This window comes from Sander lucioperca, chromosome 17, assembly GCF_008315115.2.
Source record: "Sander lucioperca isolate FBNREF2018 chromosome 17, SLUC_FBN_1.2, whole genome shotgun sequence".
NCBI lineage: Eukaryota > Metazoa > Chordata > Actinopteri > Perciformes > Percidae > Sander > Sander lucioperca.
Window position 1 is genome coordinate 260,001 of NC_050189.1, and position 20,962 is coordinate 280,962.

Genomic DNA, 20,962 nt, shown 5'->3' on the forward strand with positions numbered 1-20,962 from the left:
GGATTTCAGGACCAGAGAGGAATGGAGGAGGACAACCAGAACCAGGAGCAGCGGAGCAACGAGGTCCCCAGAAGACAAGCAGCAGACTGGGACTCTGATAGCAGCCATGTTCAGGTCAGTGTTCTCCTATCATATAACGTTACTGGCTTCACCGAGCTTTCTGCCGCTGGCGCACCAAATGCTTGCTCGTGTGAAATGGTTGTCTCTTTGTAAAGTCTCTAGTGTGGTGGAGACCTACTAGATGTGTCCTCAGAGAACTCCTGTTGGGATTTGACTCTATAAAGTAAATGTCATTGAGCGGAGAGTTGATTCTGAGAGCAGTGGCGACATAGAGAGAGAGAAACAAACAATGGAGCGTTTTCCCTCCAAAACTAACTAACGGAGTGAACACAGGAAACACACCGCGGATACACAGAGAGAGAAGTGGGGACTTTTCATTTAATAATCTTCAGACTCCATGTATATAATCACTACTTTTAGCGTGTATAGAGCCAGCATATCTCCACCAGACTCCATGTAAATAATCAGGACTTTTAGCGTGTATAGAGCCAGTTTATTTCCACCAGACTCCATGCAAATAATCAGGACTTTTAGCGTGTATAGAGCCAGCATATCTCCACCAGACTCCATGTAAATAATCAGTACTTTTAGCGTGTATAGAGCCAGTATATTTCCACCAGACTCCATGTAAATAATCACTACTTTTAGCGTGTATAGAGCCAGCATATTTCCACCAGACTCCATGTAAATAATCACTACTTTTAGCGTGTATAGAGCCAGCATATTTCCACCAGACTCCATGTAAATAATCAGGACTTTTAGCGTGTACAGAGCCAGCATATTTCCACCAGACTCCATGTAAATAATCACTACTTTTAGCGTGTATAGAGCCAGCATATTTCCACCAGACTCCATGTAAATAATCAGGACTTTTAGCGTGTATAGAGCCAGCATATTTCCACCAGACTCCATGTAAATAATCACTACTTTTAGCGTGTATAGAGCCAGCATATTTCCACCAGACTCCATGTAAATAATCAGGACTTTTAGCGTGTGCAGAGCCAGCATATTTCCACCAGACTCCATGTAAATAATCAAGACTTTTAGCGTGTATAGAGCCAGCATATTTCCACCAGACTCCATGTAAATAATCAGGACTTTTAGCGTGTATAGAGCCAGCATATTTCCACCAGACTCCATGTAAATAATCAGGACTTTTAGCGTGTATAGAGCCAGCATATCTCCACATGTAAATGGGTGAATTAATGGTTTATTTCAACCAAACCAGAGTGGTGATTGTTGGAACAGTGGAAAGATGAACCAAGACGACTTTTGATAATTTGATTTAGTTTCTGTCCACTTTGAATGAATATGTTTATGTTTAATATGTTTAATAATCATAACATTTCTGTTTTAATTAAATGGAGTCTGGTAAAATGCTCAAAATGAATCTATATTTAGATGGCCTTTGATATATATTTTTTCTATTGATTATAAATTTAATTTATTTATGTTTTTAGAGGGTTGTAGCCGATTCTGGTCTCTGGCACGGACCAGTGGTCACAACCACTAGTGGCACAGTGGTCATAACCAGCTTCTTACTGGCACAAAGGGCACTAAAATGACTGGTCCTGACCACCTCCTCTGGGATCTGTTCTGTTGTTTGGACCAGTTGAGTGATCTGTGGAGTGTTTGTATTTATTTTTAATACAACTTTTCACGTTTCTCATTGTTAGCAGAATCACCTAATGTGAGAAGCCATAATCGTTTGTCTATCCAATGTTATTGATCACTATTATTAATAGAAATCATCATAATAACAATGATTCAGTTCTTATTATTAGTTGTATTTTATGAGTAGTACTATCGACTATGCAGGTCCGTGTCTTCCTGACTGGTTTAAACTTTACCAATGTGTTGCATTTTAAAAGCTTGTCACATTACCCTTTGTATCAAATCTTGATCTAGAAACTAATGTCAAATAAATGTAGTGGAGGAAGTAATGTAGAGTTGAGTGACAAAGCAACATCAAATGAAATACAAAAATGTAAAAGTTTAATTAAAAATTCAACTTAAGTAGCCTACAGTACAGTAACAAAAGTAACAGTGGAATCATCTTTTAAAATGCAACACATTGGTAAAGTTTAAACCAGTCAGGAAGACACGGACCTGCATAGTCGATAGTACTACTCATACAACTACGACTAATAATAAGAATTAAATCATTGTTATTATGATTTCTATTAATAATAGTGATCAATAGCAATGGATAGACAAACGATTATGGCTTCTCACATTAGGGGATTCTGCTAACACAGTGAGAAACGTGAAAAGTTGTATTAAAAATAAATACAAACAATCACTCCACAGATCTCTCAACTGGTCCAAACAACAGAACCGATCCCAGAGGAGGAGGTCAGGACCAGTCATTTTAGGGCCCTTTTAGTCCAGGCAAAGGAACTCATTTTGGAGCCAAAAATAGAACTAATTGTAAAATAATTTTTTTCAGTATAGATCTTTTCTATAAGGTGTCCAGAACAACATACTAAAAGTCCTAAGAAATCCTAGTTGAGGAAATATGGGGCTATTTTTTTCCTTTACTCCTATCAGAATACAACTTTATACAATGAAAGTATCCATGAAAAGTAAACATTTCTGTATTACAAGTTTCTTTGAAAATTAATTTGAATATGCAAATGAGCTATACACTAATTGAATATAGGCTACCCAAAATATACCCGCATAGGCTTAATTTTTTCCTTTACTCCTACCACAATAAAACCTCACACAGTGAAAGTATACATGAAAAGTAACATTTTTGTTTTACAAGTGTCCTTATTTGCGAACAACCCTTACCTAATGACATTCCCCCACAGATAACATCAGAAGAAAGTCAGAATTGCCCTCTTAGTCAATAGTAACGTGGTGAGATTACATTTTGCTACCTTGTCGTGGTGGGGAGGCTTGTGTGCCTCCGTGACCCTGAAGACTATACCGGCGGGGGTTATACCCCTGGCAGGTACTACCAAGCCAGGCAGTTTTCAGGTTAGAGGCCAGTCTAAAAGCCGCATGGCCATCACCCATTGGCAGTAGGATGATTGGATGAAGATTGGGCCGATGTATTTGTCATACATATGAATGGTGTTTCTACCTATGCAAATTAGGACATATTCAATAAGTGTGGAGCTCATGTGCATATTCAAATTCATTTTCATTTTCAAAGAAACTTGTATTACAAACATTTTTACTTTCATGGGTACTTTCATTGTATAAAGTTTTATTCTGATAGGAGTAAAGGAAAAAAATAGCCCCATTGGGGTGTATTGTTGTCTGGCCTTACTGGCACACATCTTGGATTGATGAGAATTTAACATATTTCCTCAACTAGGATTTCTTAGGACTTTTAGTATGTTGTTCTGGACACCTCATAGAAATGATCTAAGCCGCAACAAATTATTTTACAATTAGTCTGTTGTAAAACACTACTTTGCCTGGACTATTTGTGCCAGTAAGAAGCTGGTCATGACCGCTGTGCCACTGGTCGCGACCAGTGTCTTTTGCGGCCCTAGTGGTTGTGACCACTGGTCTGTGCCAGAGACCAGCTGGTCTGTGCCAGAGACCAGCTGGTCCTGACCACACAGATTTTCATAATCAATAATAATCATAATATATCTGATATAGTGTATTTTATAGACAAAAGATTATGATCTCTGACATTTATCCAGCTAACAGTGCTGCCAAAACGACAGGAAAGGAGAGAAAATACTAAAGCCGCTTCACAGACCACAGGGCAGACCAGTGAGGAGCTGGTGGCGACCAGTGTCTTTAGCGCCCCTAGTGGCAGTAACCACTGGACCCTGCCAGAGACCATGGTCCCGGGACAGACCACGGAATTGGTTACAACCCCTGCTGATGTTTCATGTAAAGCACTTTGAATGGCTTGTTGCTGAAAGGTGCTGTAGAAATAAAGGTGCCTTGCCTTACAACCTCAGCCTGTCAGTCAGTCACCAGGGCACAGAAACCACTGTTGTGCCTGCTTAGGAAGTGTAACGTCAACAGCACCGCGACCGCTTTCGGCTCTCCATTAATAGGCTCGTTGGAGATGAGCCAGATCTGCGCAGAATCGATCACCTGCGGTCGCCGCCCAATGCATGCTGGGTAGATTTGTGTCCGACTTGATCCGACTTGCTCTGACGTCATGCACACGTGGGCAACGATAACCTCAGGAGATCAAGGTGGCCGCAGGTTTTAGAGCCAGGCGCCGCAGTTGCTCTCCACCGAGCTGATCTAACAGCTGATTAGTTCAGAATGGACTCAACATGATGACGTTTTATAACTTTTTATTGATTTTGATTTGGAGGGATTTAACTGCTATTTGTCTGATTTAAAGGCTTATTCTGTACAGAACACATGTTGTGTGGCTGATAAGTTATATTTAAAAGTCAGAGAGACAAAATCCGTTCAGATTACTGATCATCTACATTGTGTAATTTACTGGTCGCACATGTGCGAGTGGATGTAAAATTCAGTCGCACGCTCTAAAATTTTGCCTATATATAGCCTAACTCGTTGAATGGTATGATTATGATGGTTTCAGAGCAGTGGTCAGTAAATGTATATTTTAGGCTGCTTACACATTCATTACGCTGTTTCATTACAGCGTTACAGTTGTTTCAAAGGGATTAAAGTTCTCCGTCGCTATGACGGATTTCTGTCAATTTGAGTTTAGAAATGCCATATCTTATTGATCCAGCTCCAATGAGGGAAAGAATGTGGGGGTGGGGGGTGTCTATCACTTTTTCTTTTTCTTTTAGTAAGGCAACTACAAATATTAGGTCCGTTGAATGAATGTGAATTTTGTGATGCGTTTTTGAGAACTTCCTGTTTCTCAATCAGTGACAGCTCAAGAAGATGCATCAGCCATAAGTTTCGCAATGCTGTAGCCTAGCTACACGCTTGTCTCCTTAGCCCGTTTGCTTAAAAAAACACGACCATGGAGTATGCACAGACGCGGCCTGCACAACACATGGATGTAGCTAGGCTACAGCAATAATAACGGCGCAACATGGTGTTTTATCTTAAATCTGTGGACATGGTGAGAATGCTCTGGCCCTAAACATCCAAGCTCGGGCCACATCAATCAGTTGTCAGGAAAGAAAACAAAACGTCAGATCTGCGGACGAGGCTGAGAGCAATGTGGCTGAGGTTAGCACAACAAGCGGATCGGCGTGCGAGTCAGTCTAGCGCTAATGAAACGGGGGAGCTGGAAGACCCGCCTGCCGGTTCCTGATCAGCTAGCAACGGAGAGAGGGTTGTCAATAAGACGATGACGGTGTTGGCGGTGCTCCACCTTTGGTAGGGTATGTTTGAAGCGCAGCCAACAAGCTAACGCACATTTGACGGTATCACCCAGATGTGCCGATCACCAGGGTGAGAAAAAACCCCCATGAGACCAACTCTTTATTCCCGCTGCTATTAAGCAGCCTTTAGACGCATAAGCAGAACAGGATGAAACAATCACTGAAGCAATTGGCAGTTACATTGGCATATTATACTACATTATATATTATGTTATCTAGCCAAGGTGGAACAAATTGTGACACCTCCATAATGCACTCGTTTTTATTTTTTTTATCATCATATCATCCATATGACCTGAAAAAAAGTTCAGTCAAAAGATTTTTTTTCACTTCAATCCCTGGTTTCATTACAACTTGCCTGAAAAATGTAGAATATTTCGGAACTTATGAAGGTTATGAAGAGTACATTTGCTTCCATAATAACATATCTGCAACCGGCACATATTTTCCTTCATTTTGTCATAAAAAAGTTAAAAAGATAGAACTAAATAAAGAGTTAAAATTTAGAGTGAAAGCAAGTCTAGGGTTTAAAGAAGGTTGTTCACTAACTCTCTCTCTCTTTTTGTCTGTTGCTATAGAAACGGAGAGGAGGAGTGGGACCCAAATGTCACCACTGTCAGCACTGTGACAAATCCTTCACAACATCAAAATATTTAAAGATTCATCAGAGAGTTCACACTGGAGAGAATCTACACAGCTGTGATCAATGTGGGGCAGCTTTCACACTACAGAGTGACCTAAAAAAACATCATCGCATTCACACTGGAGAGAAGCCGTACAGCTGTGATCAGTGTGGGGCAGCTTTCACACGAAAGGGTCATCTAAAAGACCATCAACGCCTTCACACTGGAGAGAATCTTCACAGCTGTGATCAATGTGGGGCAGCTTTCACACACAAAAGTAAACTAAAAATGCATCAACGCATTCACACTGGAGAGAAGCCGTACAGCTGTGATCAATGTGGGGCAGCTTTCACACTACAGAGTACCCAAAAAAAACATCAACGCACTCACACTGGAGAGAAGCCGTACAGGTGTGAACAATGTGGGGAAACCTTTTCTCAGAGTAATCACCTTAAAACCCACCAGCGCATTCACACTGGAGAGAAGCCGTACAGCTGTGATCAATGTGGGAAAACTTTTTCTCATGGTAGTAACCTTAAAACCCATCAACGCATTCACACGGGAGAGAAGCCGTACAGCTGTGATCAATGTGGGGCAGCTTTCACACTACAGAGTACCCTAAAAAAACATCAAAGCATTCACACTGGAGAGAAGCCGTACAGCTGTGATCAATGTGGGAAAACTTTTTCTCAGAGTAGTCACCTTAAAACCCACCAGCTCATTCACACTGCCTCATTGTGAATATGTTTCAGAGCCAAGCTGTTTCCTCATGCCCTGATAGGCTGAGTTGTTATATTCTGATCCCCTCACTGTTTACAAAGGTGAGGTCAAATTGCTGAAATATTTAGTCTGTTGTCCCTTAAGACAAACAAAAGAAGCAAACATTCATAACTGGGAAGCTTTAATCAGAACATGTCTGCTGCTTAAAAAATGACTTGAACAGTTAATGTGTTTAAACTGCGTCTGTGCCGCCGCCATCTTGAGACAGACAGCTGATCTTAAAGACTCAGAAAAAGATTTTTGTACTGCTTTTGGATGTTCATGTACAATAAATGCTAAACTAAGCAACATGGAATAACATTTCACAGATGAAAAAGATGTTTTACAATATTTAACTATTACGAAAGTGGTGAATTTAATATCACAAAAGGTAACAATAATCCTTCTTTTAAAGGGATATTTCACTGCTGGAAAGATGAATATGTATTAAATTGGGTCATTTATGTAGTATAAATGTTAAAATGTTTTAGAAGTTGGTGCTTTCTAGACCGAGAAAAGCCAGAAAATTTATTTTTTGTCTCATGTGGATGAAAGGCAACAATTCCCAGAAGGCACTTGCTTTGCTTCTCTACGAGTCCACTCCCAAGCCACGCCTACCGGTTACAGACATAGACAGAGGCAGTCAAGTCAACTCAAATGGGTTTTATTGTCATTTCAACCATATACACAAAACGCTTCACCGTGGCTCAAGTGGTGTTACACATTTAAAATATAAAAAACATATAAAACGACATAGGAAACAGGCTACATTTAGTGCACACACATTATAGGCTCCATACAGTTCAGCTAACGCATTGGTAGCATTAGCGCTTGGTTGGATATAGCTAAACATGAGTATAAACGCATCCGTGAATTCGCATAGAATGGTCGACATTTAACAGTCACAAATTCCACCAGCGGTGAGCAGTTAGTTGGATACCAGCAGTAACGACTATTTAAGTTTAGGGAAAAGATGTTTGTTGTAAGTGTTTGGATTAAAACACTACCAAATAACACACATTCTTCTTCTTTGGATTAGGAAGACTAGTGGCTGCAATAGTGTATTGCTGCCCTCTACTGTTTGTTACAACATTGTCTTACATTATTTGTTTTTTTATTATAAAATCAACAACTGCCTATACTCGTAACACTATAGTATAACAATATACAATATTTTTTTAAACTTGGAACCAAAAATGTATCCGATCTGTGACTCCAAACCGTGATCCTGACCCTGAGTCTTGTGATCTTTGCACCCCTAGCTGTTACCATCTTATCTTATCTTATTTGTGTAAGATTAACAAGTAAAGGAACAAATGGAAACTAGAAAATTTCTGAAAAAGTTGCGGTGGTGAATGCCAGAATCTTTGTGAAAACTGCGTAAGATGGGTTTAAAAACATATTAGTTCTTAAGAACGTTTAGTGAACGAGGCCCATTGTTCTCATCTTTAGAAACATATTACATATTTTTTTTTATTTTTTTTTACTTTTTTTGCCTGACAGGGAGTCGGTACTGAATTTACTTTTACTTTATTTTCATTAGCTCCACCCAACTGGAAGTTGGCCATTTTGTATTGTATGCTCTGAAGTTATTGTTGTTTTGTAGTTTACCATCATATTATCTTCCTTTGTGGACTTTTCATTTAATAATCTTTGTGTGACATTTCATATTGACTGTTTGTATTTTCTGTGACTGAATGTGGTTTTAAATCTGTTGAGGTCTGTTCAGACTGAAAGTAAAGACTCTGATGATGATGTTTTCCAGCCAACACTAAAGAATGATGGAGCAGCAGGGAACAGACCAAGTCAAATAGCAAACAGCTGATTTATTCATCTGACTTGTAAATTAATGTCAATGATTTCATTTTAAACTTCTTGAAATTTGAAACAAATGAATGCTTACTCATGCTAAGAAGCTTGTGCTCGGTCCTGGACGTAGCAGCAGACCTGCAGGGATTTCTGGACCTCTTCAGTTCTCTGAACAGAATAAATAAAATAAAATGAGGCCTCATGCTGATTATTTGGGACTTGATTTGGTGGGTTTCTCCTTCCTGCCGTTTCTGTGTTTAAACTCCTTGATAAGAGAACGTTTCCATCCACTAAAAGTGCTGACAGACTCAGATTATTATTCTAAGTGTCTGACAACATTACCTACAGAGATAGAGTTTTTAGATAAAGAGGAAGATCCTTTTAGTTTAACATGAAACAGCCCCGAAATCACCATCACCAAACCCACCAGACTCCATGTAAATAATCAGGACTTTTAGCGTGTATAGAGCCAGCATATCTCCACCAGACTCCATGTAAATAATCAGGACTTTTAGCGTGTATAGAGCCAGCATATTTCCACCAGACTCCATGTAAATAATCAGGACTTTTAGTGTGTATAGAGCCAGCATATTTCCACCAGACTCCATGTAAATAATCAGGACTTTTAGCGTGTATAGAGCCAGCATATTTCCACATGTAAATGGGTGAATTAAGGGTTTATAAGTGTGTTTAATAATCATTACATTTCCATTAAATGGAGTCTGGTGAAGAAATAAAGTAAAATGCTGAAAATGAATCTATATCTTTTAATTTCTCCTTACATTTCTACATTATTTTAGTTATTAAAATGCTGTACATTATTAAATACTCAAGTAAAGTACAAGTACCTTGAGTTAAGTACAGTAGGTTACTTGAGTAAATGTACTCAGTTCCAGACTGTTATCAAGGATAACAGGTGGGGTAATTAGCTCAGGCCCCACCCTCCCAGCATGCTAGGTGACACAAATCAAACACACCCTGCTGCCATGTACTTGTTACCAACAGGTGCATGCTGGTTGTGGCTAACACACACACACACACATATATACGTATATATATATATATATATATATATATATATATATATATATATATATATATATATATATGTGTGTGTGTATGTGTGTATGTGTGTTGTCATAATGAATAATGTTTGTTGTCCGCGTGAATGAACTGTTGGTTTGGACACTGTGTGTGTGTGTGTGTGTGTGTGTGGACATGTTAAAGCACTTTATTTTGTCCTCCAAACGTTACTGTAACATGTTGACAGTTGAATTAAAACACAGATATGTTAAAGACCGAGCCAACAGAGTGAACTGTGAGCTGAACTGAGCATGTGTAAAGAAAGAGAAGGTGCTGTGCTGCCACCTGCTGGCTGTCTGACTCAACTGATATGGTGCTTTCATCCAGAGAGTGTTTTACAATCAGCATCTCATTCCCACTCCCAGCAGTGATAGGGAGCTGCTGTTAAAGGTATATATGAAGGTAACATGATGCATTCAGGGGAAAATAGATAGTAGACCTAAAGAAGCCCAGCTAGCTTCTGGCCTGGGACTGTTACTACAACATGTAGCCATGTATCTGTGGTGATCAGTAGGATTTGGAATTGTTGCAGCACCCCTGTTTTCATGTTTAAGTGAAGGATGAAGTTCTCACATCTTTTCCTTTCTTTCTTTCTCTTTTATTTCGAACAAAAATATAACTAAAGTACAATATAGAAATACAAGAAGTGTGTTGCAACATACAAAAGGAAAAATAAATGTTAAAGTGTTACAAACAAGAACCAGGATGAAGCAGAAGCTTAGTTTACCACTTATTATTATTATTATTATTATTATTATTATTATTATTATTATTATTATTATTATAATATTTTATTATTATTCAGCTCTAAATATGATGTATTTTCTTATATCTTTTGACGAGTAAAGACATAGAGGTTGCTTATCAGCCAGCATTTCCTCTGTGTAGGGGGGTGTAGTAGTTAGCAGCTCAGTTCGTCTCTTGTTTATGAAAGTTGTTGATGAAGTTTATTTCCTCCTTGTTGTCAGATTGTTGTTGTCATTTCCCCAGAGATAGACTTTGTCTTTGTATCTAAAAGAGGTTTGTTGTTATGAACAGATGTGGAGACAGCAACAGCTGATCATCACCAGTCCTTCATGCTCCTGTTGTCCATATCTAATACAACAGCTGATCATCACCAGTCCTTCATGCTCCTGGTGTCCATATCTAATACAACAGCTGATCATCACCAGTCCTTCATGCTCCTGGTGTCCATATCTAATACCACCTAGTGTGGTAAGGAGGAAGTGAGCTCACAGACCTCTGGAGCTCGCTGCTCATCTCGGCTGCTCATTCCTTGTTGGTAATGAACTTGCACTGAAACACATTCTGGTTGGCATTTACTTAAAAAAAGATAGGTAAAAATTTCTACACAGAAACTCTTTAAAATGTTTACTCAGGAAAGTCTCAAGTGAAATTTGCTCGACAATAAGATTTTTTTTATTTAAAATGCTCAAGTAAACATTACTGGCAATTCTCTTCCTTAGAAACAAGATGCACTCAGTAGTTTCTGGGTTTATTTCAACCAGACCAGAGTGGTGATTGTTGGAACAGTGGAAAGATGAACCAAGACGGCTTTTGGTAGTTTTATTTAGTTTCTGTCCACTTTGTAATAAGTGTGTTTAATAATCATAACATTTCTGTTTTAATTAAATGGTGTCTGCTGGAAATATAAATAAAAATGCTTAAAATTAATCTATATTTTGTCATTTCTCCTTATACGTCCACATTGTTTTGATTATAGAAAAGCTGTACACAATATTTATTACTCAAGTAAAGTACAAGTACCTTGAGTTAATTACAGTACTTGAGTAAATGTACTTAGTTACTCAGTTGACTAACATGAACTCTGGAAAAAAGGAATTGAATGATTTGGACAAGGCTTTAAAATAAGTGTGTTTAATAATCATAACTGTGGAAAACTCCCTGCTGGACTGATGAGCCTACGTCACTCCTTGGACTCATGCATTTGTGCACATGCCCAACTTTGCCATTTCCTTTTGTAGTTTGCTGCTGACGTGAGTACAGCTGCTCCTAAAGTTGTCACTTGTATAAGCTTCTGTTGTGTTGCCGTGTGTGTTATTGAGAATGTAGTGCACAGTTTTATGTCCATGCTGATGTTGCATGTATCTTTGTTTGTGTGGTCAACCTGACTATTGGACCTGAATGCTACTGCTATGTTCCATTAGTGGTCTTAGAGCGCCATCTAGTGGCCAATAGATATAAGGACACAATGAAACCTCTATTCTTTACTACATTGGGCTCTATTGATTCCCATTACTATCCAGAATTATTTGGTTGTTTGCACAGCAACTTTTTATTGCATAGCAATTATGTATATTGTATATAATTATGTATATTGCAGAGTGATTTGTTGCTTATTGCTCTTTAATCTGTATATAAGTACATTCATTATGTACAGGTTATATTTACATATTATAGAAAACCACACACACACACACACACACACACACATACACACACACACACATAAGCCCAAACACATACTATTGCAAGCAACAACCACTTTATTCACTGCTGGATCTGGATGTTAATAAATCTGTTGAACTAAAACTGAAGGTTGCAGCGACTCTCTTACCGGAGTACATAGCCAGCTCGGGTAGCGCCAGAGAATAACGTACAAGGACTTCACAATAACATTTCTGTTTTAATTCAAGGGAGTCTGGTGGAAAAATAAATTAAAAATGCTCAAAATGAATCTATATTTTTTTATTTCTCCTTATTCTTCTACATTATTTTAGTTATTAAAATGCTGCACATTATTTAATACTCAAGTGAAGTACAAGTACCTGAAGTTAAGTCCAGTACTTGAGTAAATGTACTCAGTTCCAGTCCACCACTAACTGATTGATTAACTGAATGTGTATCTGTTGTTTCCCCTCCTGACCTCCGGGCGGCAGCGTTCTTTCATTTTAAACTTTTAATCTGAAAAACCCTGACTGGGAGGACACCGGAAGTCTGGTGTCTTCACTGTGATGTGTGTCTGGCGGCGGGATAGCTGTGTAGTTTGTTATTAGTGAGTTTTAAGAAGACAGAGCTCCAGGTAAACCCGCACACACTCAGGTAAACACTTTAATAACTGCTCTTTTACACGGCAGTCACAGAGAAGAGAAGACAGAGCTGCGCATGCGTTAGCTTCCCATTCGGCTGCTTAATGCTAACGGAGCTGAGCAGAAGCTAGCTAGCTCTTTCATATGGCTCTTTGTGGTTTAGCTTCTTTAAAGCTAATGTACTTGCTCTTACTACTTGTTGTCTGGAGTTTGCACCTCCAGGGTTGAAAGCACTTCATTGGAAGTCTCTTTGGATAAAAGCGTCAGCTAAATGACATGTAATGTAATGTAATGTAGCAGGCTAGCTAGTAGTTGATATTCATGTTTTGTTGCATCGACCCTAACCACCTGAACCGGGACCCCCGTTTGTTTTGGAGGGAAACGGGCCTTTGTTAGTTGTTCTCTCTCTCTCTCTCTCTCTCTCTCTCTCTCTCTCTCTCTCTCTCTCTCTCTCTTCCAAAGAGAAAAAGATAGAAAGTATTAGTATGTGTGTGTCTGTCAGCTGCTCCATTGTTGACCTTCTTCTAAAATATTAGAAAGCCAAGCCGTTCTAAATGTACATACAAGAATCATTAGTGTTGTATCTTGTGTGTTTGTGTTGTATCTTTTGTGTGTGTGTTGTATCTTGTGTGTGTGTGTGTGTTGTATCTTGTGTGTGTGTGTTGTATCTTGTGTGTGTGTGTGTTGTATCTTGTGTGTTTGTGTTGTATCTTGTGTGTGTGTGTTGAACCGTCTGGGCCACCGTAGCAGTGTGAGGGGAAACGGCCCAAGTTGTGTTTGTTAACCAGCGTTATGGTGGTGTTTGTTTTTCCCTTTAGATTTATTCCCAGTTTAATATAAAGCTGTTCTCTCCAAACTCCTCTGAGTTGATGTTGGAGCTAGGAAGGAAATGGAACCGTTTCCCAGCCGCTGCTTTGAGTGTTCAGACTGTTGTTGTAGTTGTGTGTGGATGTGAGGAAAACCAGAGGAGACAGCAGCTCCTGAATATCTCTGCTGCTGTGATTAGTCCTGAACAGAATCCAGAGTGAGTCCAGCAGCCCCAGTGGAGCTCTGCTGGATTTCAGGACCAGAGAGGAATGGAGGAGGACAACCAGAACCAGGAGCAGCGGAGCAACGAGGTCCCCAGAAGACAAGCAGCAGACTGGGACTCTGATAGCAGCCATGTTCAGGTCAGTGTTCAGGACTCAACAACCACTCTAAAGTAACAGAGGGCTATTTCACAGAACCTAGATAATGGATTAGACCAGGATTTCCCAGGTATCCTGGATGTATTAAGCCTTGACTTGGTTTTCATGAAAGCAGAGACAGATAAGTTACCATTAGGACTGTGACGGTAACCACATCACCGCAATACTCATAATCATCACCGCATATCTTTTATTTTTATACTTTGTGCTCGTGGAAGTTCCAGGAGAACAGATATTGTGTGATATGAAATATAATGAAAGCAATAATCATTGCGTATTTATCCTCATTGACTGTCTTCTATCCTACATTCAAGAGTTTATGGAGTGAGAAAAACAAACTGAAGTTGCTCGTCCCTTCAGCTTTGCACATGAGGATGGACAGTCCGTTGAGCTGAGGTGGACACATTAACGTTAACGCTGCAGTGTTTACCATTGAACATTAGCCTAGCAGCTAGCAGAGTTTCCTTCTGCTTATAGCTTAATCCTGACAAAACGGCATGTTGAGTTTCAGCCTGCATGCACGTTCTGTAGCCTAAACAGAGCAGCTGATATTGGTTATATTAGAGAGAGCAACAAGTTAGCAGACTGCTGAGTCTCCCTCTCTGCTCTCTGTCTGCTCAGCTGCTGAGACCACTGTGCTGCGAAGCGTCTGCCCTCGGCGTTTTCCTTTTTACTTTATTGACAATAGAGCTTTGTGAACTGTCTGTGGAATTGATCAACGGAGAGGAGAGAAAGCAGAGTGGCCCTAAATGACAGCAGAACACAGTAAAACTCTCCCACTGAGCTGAAATGGAAACACTGTTCTAAGGGTTAAGCCCATGTTTTTCGGAGGTAACTCCATTCACTTTACCGGAGGTATTGACAACAGATAAAGCCACCGTGTCTTGAGAAGCTCTAGCTTGTTGTTTTTTAATGTTCACTTTTAACTCACTTTACATAATATTTTCTATCTCTTTTCCTCTCTCTCTTCCTCACAGCGGCACTCGTATGCTACTCTCCGTTACCACTCGCTCTCCTTGCGCCCCTGCCATTCTCGCTCTAACTCACTCTAGTCTCGTAAGGGGGTTGCAGTTAACCGCCATACCGCGGTGATATGTTGCTTCTTCACCGCAGTAAGAAAACCACTATACCATCACAGCCCTGCTGGGGAGCACCATCAACTTAATTTAGCCGAGGAGGAGGGGTCAACTTTGAATGTTGTGTTTACAAACTGCAACAGACAAATCCAACTCATTCTGCCTTAGTGTTTGTGAGAGCCAGTCCCATCCATGGAGCCAGTCCTTTCTTTGAATGGTTCAGCTCTTATCTGGTGGTGACCCCCCCCTCCCCCCTTCTTTCTCTGCACACTCAGGTTTCAGCTTTTTTGCTCCCTGGCTGGCCTAACATGGCTTCCCCTTGGCTTTTGATCTGGGTTAGAATAGAAGTCTGCAGATCTAACAGGAGTCTTTAGTTTTTCCAATCATAAATTGAAGGACTTTGAAGTCTCCTGATAGGTCGTTGTGCATACAGCCATATCGGTATAGTTAAAGGCAAACAACTGCAGGTTACTGTACATGTAGTCTCGCATTGCCAGACCTATCTCCACAGCACCGCGGAGTAAGGTCTGGAATAAAAAAACTATGGCTTGTTTTCATTTCTTTAAACCAATCACAATCGTCTTGGGCGGCGCTAAGCTCTGGACGCAACAACTTTGGCTCTGCTAAATAGTCTCAGGAAGGAACTTGTTCAGGTTGAACATTTTCACCCTGATAGAAGAAACGCCATCTGCATGTTGACAGAGAGCACACACACACACACGTTCCGGAGGAAACAGAACATTTTAATATAGTAAAACATGGTAAACTATAATTCACTCGCACCTCCCATTAGTTCTTCTAACCCTTGTATCATTATCTCTGCATGTTTCCCCCTTGGGTCTACCAAAGGAGCCCTCAGCAGACGTCGAGCTGGCGACTGGAGCAGGAAAGAAGGGCAAGAAGGCCGAGGAGGAGGAGCAGCCTGCAGCAGTGAAGGAGGAGGAAGAGGAGCAGCCTGCAGCAGTGAAGGAGGAGGAAGAGGAGCAGCCTGCAGCAGTGAAGGAGGAGGAAGAGGAGCAGCCTGCAGCAGTGAAGGAGGAGGAAGAGGAGCAGCCTGCAGCACCTCCTGCAGCTGCAGCAGCAGTGAAGGAGAAGGAGGAGGAGGAGGAGTATGTGGTGGAGAAGGTTTTGGACCGCAGAGTGGTGAAGGGAAGAGTAGAGTTTCTGCTGAAATGGAAGGGGTTCTCAGAGTAAGTATGAGTCTATAATATTAATACTCGGTGTTCTTTACACATATATATGTGTAAAGCTTGAATATATTGAATTAAAGTCTGAATATATTGAATGAATGTCTGAATATATTGAATGAACCTTGAATATATTGAATGGAAGTCAGAATATATTGAATGAATGTCTGAATATATTGAATGAACCTTGAATATATTGAATAAAAGTCAGAATATATTAAATGAAAGTCTGAATATATTGAATTAACCTTGAATATATTGAATGGAAGTCAGAATATATTGAATGAAAGGTGTGTTGACGTTAGCTTGATGAAAGGGAACTGCCTGACCAAAGAGGTTCCTTTCATTCGGTCTTCCACGATGAAAAAGTGAATACACTTCTTCATTGGGAGAACGGTACTGGATACGGTTACCGTTACCAGTGTTTTGGCCCATACATGCATTCGCCAGTGTGTTAATAATCTCTTCGTTGCTCAAAATTGCTGACACTAGATTTCTTGCTGATTTGCTCATAGTGTCACACTTCAATTAGGATTAATCACAACGAAAAGATGGTGGCAGACAATGTCAGACTCCATTTCAACTTTCATTCAATATATTGACACTTTCATTCAATATATTGACACTTTCATTCAATATATTGACACTTTCATTCAATATATTGACACTTTCATTCAATATATTCAGACTTTCTTTCAATATATTCAGACTTTCATTCAATATATTCAAATTTTCATTCAATAAATTCAAACTTTCATTCAATATATTCAAGGTTCATTCATTATATTCAGACTTTCATTAAATATATTCAGGCTTTAATATATATATATAATAATTTCCGTAACGGGATATGCCATAATGCACATATATATAATTATTATTATTATCTTATATATTAAGTTGCAGACCCGCAAATATTCTTACAAAATGGCAATAGAAAAAAAGGAATAATACGAATTAGCAATTAGAGTGAGAATGTATTGCCTAAAATCAAAGCCTGAGGAGATTTTCTTCTGTCTGCACTCACCTTTCCAGTGAGGAGAACACATGGGAGCCTCAAGACAACCTGGACTGCCCCGACCTTATCACCGAGTACATGCAGAAACACAAGGAGGAGGAGGAGAAAAAGAAGGAGGGCAAGAGGAAAGTTGTCCATGAGGCCTCGGGAGACTCAGAGGAGCGAGGGAGCAAGAGGAAGAAGGAGGAGGTGAGTGAAGGAAAGAGGTTACTCCAGACTGAAGAGTCCCAGAAATCAATCTATCTATCTATCTATCTATCTATCTATCTATCTATCTATTTATTGTTGATGAACAGCACGAGGCCCCCACCTTTCCTCTTGCCACTTAGCTTGGGGTCCCGGTCCACTCTTACGATAGTGAAGCCGGGTAACTCCACGTTAGCATCTGTGATATTCTGATTAATCCAGGTCTCAGTGAAACACATGAGGCTGCACTCCCTGTACAACCTAACGTTCTTCACTAGGCCACCTAGCTCAACGCCTCAGTTCCTCTGGGATGGGGTGCACAATGCCGGCGTGTCCCATTGTCCTTAGTCCGAACAGTTGTTCTCTTGAATAAACGAGGTTTTTACTGCTGTGGTCCAGTTTAATTGTAGCCATATCTATAGGATAGAAGATATATATGCAAGGCGTGTAAATAAAAAAAAAAAAGTTAGAAGAGAAAAAAGTTAAAACCAGACATGTAACAGACGAGCTACGGAGAAGGCTGATAAAGTTTTAAATGAAGTCAGTGCTGAAGGATAATATATAAAGTCCTATACACGTGTTTCTATAATGAAGTCAGTGATGAAGATAATATATAAAGTCCTATACACGTGTTTCTATAATGAAGTCAGTGATGAAGATAATATATAAAGTCCTATACACGTGTTTCTATAATGAAGTCAGTGATGAAGATAATATATAAAGTCCTACACGTGTTTCTATAATGGTTCTAACAACAGCAGACTGGTCAGAGACCAATACATCTTTTTAGATGATTGGTTTCTTTTTGTATTCTTTGACAATAAAGGATCATGTACAGTATGTTACTTTTCCATGTGCATTGTATTTGGCATTCTTAGCACACAGTGTGTGTTCTGTCCAGTAAACTGGTACTATAATTTGAGAGATTTTGAGATTGTACAATTATAAAACCTATCCTAATTGTACAGTCCTCCTTAGTTCTAGTCTTAGTTCACTGGACCAGTAACTATATAGTGTAGACTACTCTACATTCATCAAACAGGGAGAGGACACCTCAGTGGTTTCTGTAGATATTATTATATCATTATATTTTTTTTAAACTGATTAATACACTGTTACGACCCTACTGGGAAGACCCAGTAGGGTCGAAACGCTGCATCTATATTAAATACGGGAGTTTAAAACAGTGTTGCGGACATTACACATTTTTTCTTTTTAAGTATTTTCATTTGTCCTGCACCTGCCAGAAGGTGGGATGTGCACACAATTACTTTTATAAATTGTTTGATTACAACTTGCCTGAAAAATGTAGAATATTTCAGAACTTATAAAAGTTATGAAAATTAAATTTGCCTCAATAATAACATGTCTGCAACTGGCACACATTTTCCTTCATTTTGTCATAATTTTTTGTATGAAGAGTTAAAATTGTGAGCGAGAGCAAGTCCAGGGTTTAAATAAGGTTGTTCACTAACTCTCTCTATCTCTCTGTTTGTCTGTTGCTATAGAAACGGAGAGGAGGAAAGGGACCCAAATGTCACCACTGTCAACACTGTGACAAATCCTTCACAACATCAACATATTTAAAGATTCATCAGAGAGTTCACACTGGAGAGAATCTACACAGCTGTGATCAATGTGGGGCAGCTTTCACACTACAGAGTACCCTGAAAGACCATCAACGCCTTCACACTGGAGAGAAGCCTTACAGCTGTGATCAATGTGGGAAAACCTTTTCTCAGCGTGGTCAACTTGAAATCCACCGACGTGTTCACACTGGAGAGAAGCCGTACTGGTGTGAACAATGTGGGAAAACTTTTTCTCATAGTAGCAACCTTAAAAAACACCAGCTCATTCACACTGCCTCGTAGTGAACATGTTTCAGAGCCAAGCTGTTTCCTCCTGCCTCCTCCTCATGCCCTGATAGCTGTGTTGTTATATTCTGATCTTCTCTCCACATTGAAGGCTGACCAGCAGTAACTTTATCTTCTGAACAGCATGGATGTTATCCTGGCTACGACTACATATTACACTCCCTCCCTTTTTTGAAGGGATTAATTTCACTCAAAATTAGCTTTTTTTCCTGTAATACAATATTTTGAGTTCAGGGTTCAACTGCTAGCGCTATGTAACTAATGCTGCAACAAAGGAGTATTTCTTCTTAATTAAAAAAATCCCATCACTGTTTACTAAGGTAATGTCAAATTGCTGAAACATTTAGTTTGTCCTTTAAGACGATGAAAAGAAGCAAATCTTCATAACTAGAAATCTTTAACCAGAACATGTCTGCTGCTGCTGCTTAAAAAATGACTTGAACAGTTAATAGGCTTGTTGGAGATGAGCCAGATCTGCGCAGAATCAATCACCGGTGATCTCTGCCCAATGCATGCCGGTTAGATTTGTGTCCGACTTGATCCGACTTGATCCCGACTTGCTCTGATGTCATGCACACGTGGGCAACGATAACCTCACGAGATCAAGGCGGCCGCAGTTTTTAGAGCCAGGCGTCACAGATTGGTTCAGAATCGACTCAACATGATGACGTTTTATATAAACATTTTATTGATTTTGATTTGGAGGGATTTTAACAGCTATTTGTCTGATTTAAAGGCTTATTGTGTACAGAACACATGTTGTGTGGCTGATAAGTTACGTTTAGAAGTCAGAGAGACTAAATCTGTTCAGATTACAGATCATCTACAGTCTGTTAATTAAAATCAGCAACAGATCGCATGTAGAGCATTTTAACAGCTACTCTATCATAATTAAAACAACTGGAGACTGTGTAGGAGCTGATATATGGGTCTGATAACATTTTATTAAATCGGAATCAGACCACAGTGTTTCTGTCACTTCCTGTTCAGCCTGAAGGCTGCTGGAATCAGCTGGAAACTGTCCAACTTGACAGTGGATTTTTGTACCCGCCCCCCTGGATGTTCATGTAAAAGAAATGCTAAACTAAGCAACATGGAATAACATTTCACAGATGAAAAAGATGTTTTAAAATATTTAACTATTACGAAAGTGCTGAATTTAATATCACAAAAAGTAACAATAATCCTTCTTTTAAGCTAACAATAAGTAAAGTGACTGTCCCTATGTTGAATTAAGCTAATGCTAGCTTGTCAGGTAAAGTATTTGTTATTTCAGTAATTAGTAATACCTCAGCTGAGTGTGTTACTGAACAGTTTATTTAATTGTGGATAGACCAGCTGGTTGTATTCGGGGGGAAGTTTGTGAGCTTTTGGTTAATTCTGGCATTTTTAATCCATGTATAATCATTTGTTTTATTAATTTGCTCTGTCCTCTTCTTAAATAAACTGAATAGAATTGAACTTTCACATTAAGTTTCTTACTTTATTTACAGGAGTATTATTCTTTATGACACTCTTATGACTCCATATCATCCTTCAGTTTATCACAAACATTCAACATCAACACACATCTGGAGATACATGGTTTTTATTGGACAGGAAGGGAAAAATCACTTATGGAAAAAAAGATCTCAAGATCAGTTTGTCTCACATTTGAAATTCTGCAGAAAATCCCTGTGAATGCTGAAAAGCTAAATTGCTAAAGCTGAACTAGATTGCTGGCTTTAATACGTAAGAAGAAGGTAAAGCA

General features: G+C 39.4%; 2 protein-coding genes across 4 annotated transcripts in view; both read left to right on the top strand.

Annotated features, from left to right (window-relative positions):
- LOC116065861 (high affinity immunoglobulin gamma Fc receptor I-like) overlaps positions 1 to 20,962 on the top strand; it is a 59,234-nt gene that overhangs the window by 23,290 nt on the left and 14,982 nt on the right. The window lies entirely within an intron of this gene.
- Positions 12,488 to 19,311, top strand: LOC116065862 (zinc finger protein with KRAB and SCAN domains 1-like). 3 transcript variants are annotated; one of them, XM_035994296.1, is made up of 5 exons: positions 12,488 to 12,697; positions 13,691 to 13,853; positions 15,797 to 16,137; positions 17,170 to 17,341; positions 18,847 to 19,311. In XM_035994296.1, exons 2-5 carry the CDS (start codon positions 13,761 to 13,763, stop codon positions 19,207 to 19,209), a joined length of 969 nt encoding a protein of 322 aa, XP_035850189.1. In that variant the 5' UTR covers positions 12,488 to 12,697; positions 13,691 to 13,760; the 3' UTR covers positions 19,210 to 19,311. The 3 variants fall into 3 exon arrangements, with proteins under 3 accessions (XP_035850189.1, XP_035850188.1, XP_035850187.1); XM_035994295.1 differs by having other exon boundaries at positions 12,489 to 12,697; positions 13,701 to 13,853; XM_035994294.1 differs by having other exon boundaries at positions 12,490 to 12,677.